Here is a 10,054-nt window from a genome sequence, read left to right on the forward strand (position 1 = left end):
TGTTCCACGGCTATGCTAGAGTAAGGGTGCTTGCATGCTGAAAAGTACGACAGATTGGATGCTGGTGTATGAAAGGATCGGAATATCTGCATCTTGGCGTGTGTGGGCCTGGATATGGGGGAGTGCTGGCCACAAGGATTTGGCGCATGGTGATAGTCTTGGGTGCCCACAAGCTTCCATCTCTGGCGCAAGGGAGTGTTTACAGGTGGATCAGTTTGCGGTTTGTATGTGGATATGATGTGCTGCATTTGAGAGGCTGAATTTCATGGGTGCTCACAGATTAAATGGGTTTTGTGGGTGATGCGTGTAACACAAACGCGTTACAATATATGTGTGCACATTGCAATATGTACATGCTATCATATGTGCATAGGTGCGGGGGGGGGGGAGCAGTCATCAGTCCTCCCCCCACCCTCCTCAGAACAATGTATCTCTAGTTATTATGAGGAATTAAAATGGAATAATAAAAATGGTCTTAAAATCCACTATCCTTTTTTTAAAAAAAATGTAATGGCTAAAAATCAGCCTTCAAACATTACACAGGAATCTTACCATATGCATATACCTCACACACATTTTGAATCTTGAAATGATGCCCCTGTTTCTGCCACTCCTAGTACAGAAAAGCCCTGATAACCATGAGATATGGACTTGCATATAATACAGTACAAGATTTTACGCATATTTGTGTCTTTCTTCACGGTTGATTCTGCAGGCGCAGAAGAAGTTCTTTAGTGAATCCTGCTAATTCATCCTCTGTGCATTTTTATTTGCATGTTGGAGGCCTGGATTCTCAAATTTTCAGAAACACTGAGGTTTCTGCTTTTGATGTCTTCATTCTATGGTACTCCGCTATTCATGCTATCAAAAGTGTTGGTAGGGGCTTGATTATTCTCCAGTGGCTGCACTCCTTCCATGTCTTCTGTATTCTTACGTTTCCAGAATGGGTAGGTTGGAGCCGCAGCCAAGTAGCCAACCACATTACTCCCATAACTTCAAAACCGGGCCTGTTTCCATTTCACATATCTTTTCAGTTCAAATTGTCTGCCAGAGAACCCCTGCGTGTCTACCACAAAGTTCCAGTGCACTGTAGAGTATTCTGGAGCATGCTCTAGAGCACACTGCTCATCCAAAACATGGACTTGGACTACTGCAATGCGCTCTATGTAGGGCTACCTTTGAACTCGGAAACTGCAATTAATCCAGAATGCGGCAGCTAGACTGGTGTCTGGGAGCAGCCGTCGAGACCACATAACACTGGTCCTGAAAGATCTTCATTGGCTCCCAGTATGTTTCCGAGCACAATTCAAAGTGTTGGTGCTAACCTTTAAAGCCCTAAATGGGCTCGGTCCTGTATACCTGAAGGAGCGTCTCCACCCCCATCATCCAGCCTGGACACTGAGGTCCAACGCTGAGGGCCTTCCGGTGGTTCCCTCACTGTGAGGTTACAGGGAACCAGGCAGAGGGCCTTCTCAGTAGTGGTGCCTGCCCTGTGGAACGCCCTCCCACCAGATGTCAAAGAGAACAACAACTACCAGACTTTTAGAAGACAAATGAAGGCGGCCCTGTTTAGAGAAGTTTTTAATGTCTGATGCTGTATTGTTTTTAATATTTGGTCAGAAGCCTCCCAGAATGGCTGGGGAAAGCCAGCCCGATGGGCGGGGTATAAAATAATAATAATAATTATTATTATTATTATTATTATTATTATTATTATTATTATTATTATTATTATTATTATTGCATCCCCGACCATTGCCCCACGTGAACTCGGAGTATATTCAGCAAGAACACACTTCATGGTTCAGGTGAAGGATCAATTGTAGGTAGTGCAACCTGTCTCTCAAGGCAAGTTGCCAACCCTTCCAAGGAACCCTGGGGTCTCCCATGACACCATTCTGGGTCAGTCCTGGGATAGCTTGGTCGCTAGAGCACGAGACTCTTAATCTCGGGGTCGTTGGTTTGAACCCCACATTGGACAAAAGAGTCCTGCGTTGCAGGTGGTTGGACGAGAGGGCCCCTGTGGTTTGTACGATTCTGTGATCACCTTTTGACTAAGCGCTTTGCTATGAAGTGGAGCGTTCTGTTTGCTCCCACATGAGAAGCAGGCAGCGGTGGGGGAAGTTGCAAAAGGAATACAGGTTATAGTTGCATCGGTTTAGCTTGCTTTTACACTTCTGGGACTTCTGGTGCACATAGAGACCTATAAGCTCAGCTAACTAGCCAGGCTAGAGGCCTTGTGCCTTATCTTGTGCTAGGAGCAGCTTTACTCCCAAGGTTGTAAACAACATTCCTAAGTGTCTACATTTGACAATGAGATGTGCTCTGCTCAAATGTGCTCACCGCCTCAGGTAGAAAGGAATTCAAAGAGACCACGTGCAGCAGGGGCTGCTTAGAGAGAGAGTCCTTTGTTTCCTTGCCTAATAATAATAATAATAATTTTTATTTATACCCCATCCTCGCCAGGCAAGGCCGGGCTCAGGGGCGGCTAACAAGCAATAATAAAAACAAGTTGAATGGATACAACTTAAAAAACAAGATTAAAATACAACATTAAAACATTAAAATTAAAATGCAGCCTCATCACAGGAGGAGAAAGGAAAAAAGAAAGAGGGGGAGGGAATCAAATTAACTCCAAGCCAAAGGCCAGGTGGAACAACTCCGTCTTACAGGCCCTGCGGAAATGAATAGGTAATGAAGGAAAGACCATACAGTGGTGCCTCGCAAGACGAAATTAATTCGTTCCGCAAGTTTTTTCTTCTTGCGAGTTTTTCGTCTTGCGAAGCACGGTTTCCCATAGGAATGCATTGAAAATCAATTAATGCATTCCTATGGAAACCGCTTGCCAGGCTGGCGGTGGGGAGAAGGGCTTTTCTCCCCACCGCAAGCCTTCAGGACAGGTACGGGAACAGAGGGGAAGGCGCACAGCACTTTTCCTCTGTTCCCGGGACTTGCGTGGGAGGAGGGTTTTTTCTCCCCACCGCCAACATTCAGAACAGCATTCTGAATGTTGGCGGTGGGAAGGAAAACCCTTCTCCCACCCCAAGTCTTCAGGACAGCCATCCGAAGGCTGGCGCGGGGAGAAGGTCTCTCCGCCCCCCCGCCAGGCTTCGGAGCAGCCTTCCGAAGCAGGGCGGCGGGAGGAGGTGTCCCCGCCCCGCCGCCCGGCTTCGGAGCATCCTTCCGAAGCCGGGCGGCGGGAGGAGGTGTCCCCGGCCCGCCGCCAGGCTTCGGAGGAGGTCCGAGGACAGTGGGGAAGACGCGCTGCGCTTCCCCGCTGTCCCGGAGATTTCCCTATGGGCTTTCGTCTTGCGAAGGAAGCCCATAGGGAAATTCGTTTTGCGAAGCGCCTCCAAAACGGAAAACCCTTTCGTCTAGCGGGTTTTCCGTCTTGCGAGGCATTCGTCTTGCGGGGCACCACTGTACGTGGTATAATTCGTATTGTGTTGTCACTTTAGATTGGAGAAAATTTATGCATATGTACTGCTTTAACAGATAACAGCTATGTATATTAAGCAGGCCCCACCCTTTTGGACTTGCTCAGCTTTTGGAGAGTGATCCCACTGAGCCATTCTTGCTAGCAAAAAACACCCTTTGTTTTCTCACCGTCCAGATCTCTTTATCAGCATTGTTATTTGCCGTCCTTATATTGAAATGCTGGGGATCACCTCAGGTTTCAGATGGGCAGAAGCATAAACACTCCCACTGAGCTTTGATCCTCGGCCCACGCAGCTCTCTCTGCATATAAGCAAGTGTAGAGCAATTGTTTTCAAGTAGCTGATATTTCGTATACTGGCCATATCCTAGCTGTGCAGAGGAGGATATCCTCTACTCTCCTGTATTTATATTTAATGTCCGGTACTTGAGCGAGGCGTGGATTATGAATGACATCTGCGCACAAGTGTTAGAGCACCCCTGGCTCTCTGTTTGAGCATTCGTGGAGTTGTATGCCCTGGGAGTGCGGAGACCCCGTGACAATGTCATAGACTGAACCCATTCATTTTTCTTCCCCAGAAGAGACAGAAGGAGGAGACACCACATGTCGATGTGGGAACCGCGCACCAGCAACCTGTATGTGTGCATGTGACTGCTTGTTGTGAGAGGTTTTGTGTGTGTACGTGAAAGACTTGCTTTGTGAGGTTTGTGTGTGTGTGTGTTACTTTGTGCTTGTGTCGTGTGAATATGTATGTAGGTACGTGTGCGAACCAACCCCCTGTGAATTAGTGTGGGCCTATAATTTGTGCGTGTTCTATTTGTACAAGTGTGTGTGTGTTTGTTCGCTTTGTGTGCCTCTGGGTGGTGGTGCGATGTGTACCTACGAAGCATCTTAACATCACTATCAGGGTATGCGTATGTGTGTACATTTCTACACAAACACACACACACATTTCTCTATGTATATTTGTGTAGGCAAAATTAAGTTGTACTCTGTGGGTGTGGGTGCTTGCTGACATGTGTCAAGCAGTGTGTGTGTGTGTTTTGTGTGTGTATGTATGCCTGTGTTGGTACGTCTGTCTGTTCACAGTGTTGCTGTGTGCAGTTTTTACAATATTTTATAAACCCAACAAAACACCCTCAGAATAGTCAATGCTGCAGACAGGCGTTCTCGTGACAGAAATCTCACCGGAGCTTTAAGTCCCTTTGAAATATCCTATCAAGAGAAACGGTCGTGAGACTAGATGAACATTACATGCCAGAAATGATGGATAGGTCAGTCAGTACAGAATGAAGCTCTCAATATAAGGGTCATGGGTTCAAGCCTCAAGTTGGGCAAAAGTTTCTTACCTTCCAAGGACTAGATGGCTCTCGTTCTCCTTTCCAACTCCACAATTCTACGCAGAGAGTTTAGCTTCGTGAGTGATGGCACACCTTCACTAAAAACACTCAAGCCCCCAGAAACTCAAAGCCAGAATCTGGGAATACCGGGCAGTTTGATTCTCTGTGCATTTACTCACAAGTAAGTTGCCCTTTGTGCCATGGAGATTCAGTTTGAATGGCAGCCTTAGTGGGTGGGGTGGTAACAAGAGATGAGAGGCACTGCTCAGCTCTCAAGATAAGACTTTGGGTCTCTAACGGGTCTGGGGTGGACTTTGCTCCCAAGTCCTTCTGCTGAGCAGCTAGACCAGGCTTCCTCAACCTCGGCCCCCCAGATGTTTTTGGCCTACAACTCCCATGATCCCTAGCTAGCAGGACCAGTGGTCAGGGATGCTGGGAATTGTAGTCTCAAAACATCTGGAGGGCCGAGGTAGAGGAAGCCTGCTCTAGACAGAGTGGTTTAAATGAGGCTTGGCACTGCATGCCTCCCCTTTCCCTGTTCCTGCCTGCACCCAGAGCATGGGTCCCACTGCCCTTCCTTCCCCTGCTGGCTGATCCTCACCCCCTGCAGAGCCGTAATGGAAATGTCCCATTTGCCTTCTAGGTGGGCCGGCTCTGACTGGCCCCTGCTTTTTCACGCAACAGCACACAAACGAACATGGCTGTTTGCACATGTTTCTTTGCTCAACTGAACTGCAGATTTATTTAAAATTAACGTACAAGCAGAATGATGCCATGTACTCAGGCTATATGGTGTGGGCGGGGGCAGGTAAAGTGACCCCTGACCGTTAAGTCCAGTCACAAACGACTCTGGGGTTGTGGCGCTCATCTCGCTTTACAGACCGAGGGAGCCGACGTTTGTCCGCAGACAGTTTTTCCGGGTCATGTGGCCAGCATGACTAAGCCACTTCTGGCGAACCAGAGCAGCGCACGGAAATGCCATATACCTTCCTGCCGGAGCAGTACCTATTTATCTACTTGCACTTTGACATGCTTTCGAACTGCTAGGTTGGCAGGAGCTGGGACCGAGCGATGGGAGCTCACCCTGTCACGGGGATTGTTAAAAAAAGAAAGAAAGAAGCTTCTTGTGTCTTAGTGATTGTGTCCTGTTTCTTTACGTGCATTCCCCTGTCGCTTGGGACTTGTCCCCCCTGTGCCTATTGGAATGTGGGGCGGGGCGGTTTGTAGTTATCTGTGGATCTCATACAAGTGGGCCTGATTCTCTCAAGATCCTGCAGATGGTGTGATTTTTGAAGGGCTGAGAAATCCCATTGGCTGGGCTGTCTATTTGTAAAATGCAGGGGAGCAGAGAATCAAGTCTCCGTATGTGATGTCTGAATGGTGGCAGGTGCATGCTGTATGTACTGGTTTGTATTCTTGTGTTTCTGGCAGGGCGCAGGTGGACTGAACCCCTTTGTTTTCCTTTCCCAGGAGGGAGAGGAGGAGGAGGCATCATATGTCTGTGTGGGAACAGCGGACCAGCCAGCTGCGCCGCCACATGCAGATGTCCAGCCAGGAGGGCATCAACAAGGACGACCCTTCTCTGCTCAACCCTCATGCCAACGCTTTTCGGAGGAGAAGGCTGCTGGAGAACAGCGGCCTCGAAAAGAATGAGGAGGAGCGGACGGAAAAGTCAGAGCGGGCAAATGAAGAAGGGACGGCCCTGCAAATCCCAGGTTCCAATCCCTGCCCAGGCAGTACGGAAGACCAGAAGAGCGCCTGGCACCACAAATCCTTCCACGGGAACTGCGATCTGAATGAGCAGGAAGGCGGAGCGAGCGTGACCTTTGAGGACAGGGCCCGGCTCAGGCAAAGCCAGAGGCGCAGCCGACATCGCAGGGTGAGGACGGAAGCCAAGGAGAACAGGTCAGCCAGCCAAGAGGCCGGCCCCGAAGCGGTCAGCCCCGCAGAGGGAGAGCAGAACCAGGAGCAGAAGAAGAATGAGGAGGAAAAGGAGGGCTTGATTGAAAAGGAGCCGGTGGTTGGCGAGGAACTGAAAAGGTAAGGGGCGCAAGGGGAAACCAAGTACACTCACGTGGGGAATGATATATAATGAATTGAAGAAGATGTTTAAAATAACGTTTGTAAAAACAAACAAACCCAGAAGTCATTAACTGGCCATGCTGGATCATCATTGGGTGGTGGGCAATGAGAATTTTTACACGTTCAGATGGTGTAGGAATTACAGCATTATTTGCATGACCATAGAGTGTGCAAACTGCTGTTTTGGCGTGAGGTAGCTGTCAAGTTGGCTGGAAGCCAGAGCCAAACCACCTGGCACAGAAAATAAGAAGCAGGGGGAAAGCGCTAGGATCGAAGAGAACATGATAATTCATTTCCAATGTTTTTTATATATTTTTAAAAAATCAGATATTTTTATTGTCCTATAACAAATAACTTACAACAAAAACATCTCTCTCTCTCTCTACAATGCAGAAGCACATGCGTAATTTTTTCTTAAAGCTGGCAGGCTTATATTATTATAAATCTGTCTTTTGTGTATGAGTCTTTTCTCTTTTGAATTCTCGGCTTGTTTCTTTGTGTGCTAGTTGAATTACTTTCAGAGAATATAATGCTGTTCTGTGCGGTTTGACACCTTTTTTTTCCCCTTTTTGGCACCTCTTTCTAAGCAAAGTTACACAAACACATTTTTAGTTGGCCATGAAAACAGTGCCCTCTCAGATTCCTAATTATTGGTCTGGCCATGCTACATGTTGCAAGCAGTAATTTTTTGCTGCCCGGAGATGCAGGGATGGAAAGTGTGATAGATGGATCTGTGTATTTGCTCTTCTTCTCAACAAGCAGCAGCGCCGTCAAACAAAGCGGCTGAACACAGACTCAAACACACAGCCACCCCCATCTCCTCCTTCCCTTCTCGGCTGTTGTGCCTGTCGATTATGTATGCTGCAAACCCATTGCTGGCCCCTAAGACATGTCACTGCCTGAGCAGGGGCAGCAAATGCCTCCGTCCACCAAGCCAAGGTGCCCAGTTACCATGCATGAGACACAGGTGGCTCTGTGGTCTAAACCACTGAGCCTCTTGGGTTTGCCAATCAGAAGGTTGGCGGTTTGAATCCCTGCGACGGGGTGAGCTCCCATTGCTTTGTCCCAGCTCCTGCCAACCTAGCAGCTCGAAAGCACGCCAGTGCAAGTAGATAAATAGGTTCCACTGCGGCAGGAAAGTAAACCGTGTTTCCGTGCGCTCTAGTTTCCGTCACGGTGTCCCATTGTGCCAGAAGCGGTTTAGTCCTGCTGGCCACATGACCCGGAAAGCTGTCTGTGGACAAACGCCGGCTCCCTCGGCCTGAAAGAGAGATGAGTGCCGCAACCCCATAGTCACCTTTGACTGGACTTAACCACCCAGGGGTCCTTTTCCTTTACCTTTACCTTTACCTTGCCCAATTACCCAAAGGCCGGGCAAGTTATTTTGCCAGAAATTCCACATGCATCTACCCCAGTCTCTGACAGTCAGTGAGGAAAGTTCATTAAGAATGTAGTCAGTTGTTAAGACTATCTAATAAGGGCTGAAGGAACCAGAATGGTTTCTGAAGCCATTGTCCTAAAAGCCTCCGCAGTCTTTGAGCCTCACCTGGCAAGCTTCTGAGCAGCTGGAGCTGGCAAACTGATATTAGCAGCTTTCCCTTGAATCTGAATTCTAGAGTTAGTCAGGTCTGTCCTTAAAGGATGGTCCTAGAATCTGGATCCTGGTCAGGTGACTGGTTGCTTGCAGCACCCACAATTCACCAGCAATATACCATGAAGCAATATATTTTTAGGACTCTGGAGATCTTGAAAATGGTGATTGAGGACAGGTAATGGAAGGGAATTCAGAAGTGGATGGGGTCTCCTCCCAGTTTTGTTTCTGGGACGTTTTGCACATTCGCAGTACGTTAGGATACCATATATCTGGATTTTCCCGGACATAACCGGGATTTCAAAGGCAGAAATGATGTCCAGGGGAAATTTCAGAAATGTGGCGCTTTGTCCTGGATCTTAGGCAAGTCAATCGAAAAAAAGCTCAACAATTTTTGGGGTCTTTCTAGAAAAAGTTCAACAACCTTCGGGGTGTCCTGGTTTTTACTTTCAGGTTATTTTTAATTTGACTTGTTGTATTCTAACAGACTAAAATTCAGCATTAACAATCTAAGCACTTAAGAGGGGGTGACTGTTTTTCGATATATGCTTCTGTGTGGAATGATTGTTCCAATTTCTGAAATCAGGAGGTGTTAATTATTCTGGTTTTAATTAAGTTTGCAATCAAATGGTGTGAGCTGAGTGCAGATGTGCCTAAAGTTTCTCGCTCTCCCCTCCTCTATTTTTAAACCAGCCCACAACTTTCTTTGGCAGCTGCTATAGTTTAGGGGAGGGATGCGGGTGGTGCTGTGGGTTAAACCACAGAGCCTAGGGCTTGCTGATCAGAAGGTCAGCGGTTCCCTGTGACGGGGTGAGCTCCTGTTGCTCGGTCCCTGCTCCTGCCAACCTAGCAGTTCGAAAGTACGTCAAAGTGCAAGTAGATAAATAGGTACAGCTCCGGCGGGAAGGTAAACGGTGTTCCCCTGCGCTGCTCTGGTTCGCCAGAAGCGGCTTAGTCATGCTGGCCACATGACCCGGAAGCTGTACGCTGGCTCCCTCGGCCAATAAAGCGAGACGAGCGCCGCAACCCCAGAGTCGTCTGCGACTGGACCTAATGGTCAGGGGTCCCTTTACCTTTACCTTTATAGTTTAGGGGCTGTGAGCAATGACATTCCCAGTTCAGATCTTACAGGGCAACCTTCAGGAAGCCACGTCAACCCCACCCCAATAGGAACAACAAAGAGCATGCCATAATAATTTTGCTCATTCGTTGTTCCTTTTTTTTCTGCCGCAAACTAAGGCTGCTTATATATATATACAGACCCTGCATTTAAATCACAACCCTCTTGAGAATTCTGGGAGCGGTTATTTACACCAATTCCTAGAGCCCTTAACAGAATATGGCTCTCAGGATTATTTTGTGGGGATGTAGGTGTGCTTTAAATATATGGTTTGTACACCGCCTACCGCAGCTACCCCTGTGGAGGTGTTTACACCACCTGCCCAACAGGATCCTGGAACATCTTGCAGAAGTCCTGCAAGCAGTGCTTTTGCAATGATTTGTGAGTTGGTGTATCTGGAAATGCTTTGGAAGCGTTATGTAAATCTTGTAGGCAATGTTTTTCTTCTCGCTGCCCACCAGCGCAGTTCCTTGGTCTCTGCCACT

General features: G+C 47.9%; 1 protein-coding gene across 1 annotated transcript in view; it reads left to right on the plus strand.

Annotated features, from left to right (window-relative positions):
- Positions 1 to 10,054, plus strand: part of CACNA1E (calcium voltage-gated channel subunit alpha1 E) — a 471,774-nt gene that overhangs the window by 355,368 nt on the left and 106,352 nt on the right. Inside the window, exons 21-22 of the mRNA XM_077928105.1 lie at positions 4,015 to 4,071; positions 6,247 to 6,816. Coding sequence (XP_077784231.1) covers positions 4,015 to 4,071; positions 6,247 to 6,816 — 627 coding nt within the window. The remainder of the gene's footprint in view (positions 1 to 4,014; positions 4,072 to 6,246; positions 6,817 to 10,054) is intronic.

The sequence above is a fragment of the Podarcis muralis genome, chromosome 5 (genome assembly GCF_964188315.1).
Source record: "Podarcis muralis chromosome 5, rPodMur119.hap1.1, whole genome shotgun sequence".
Classification (NCBI taxonomy): Eukaryota; Metazoa; Chordata; class Lepidosauria; order Squamata; family Lacertidae; genus Podarcis; species Podarcis muralis.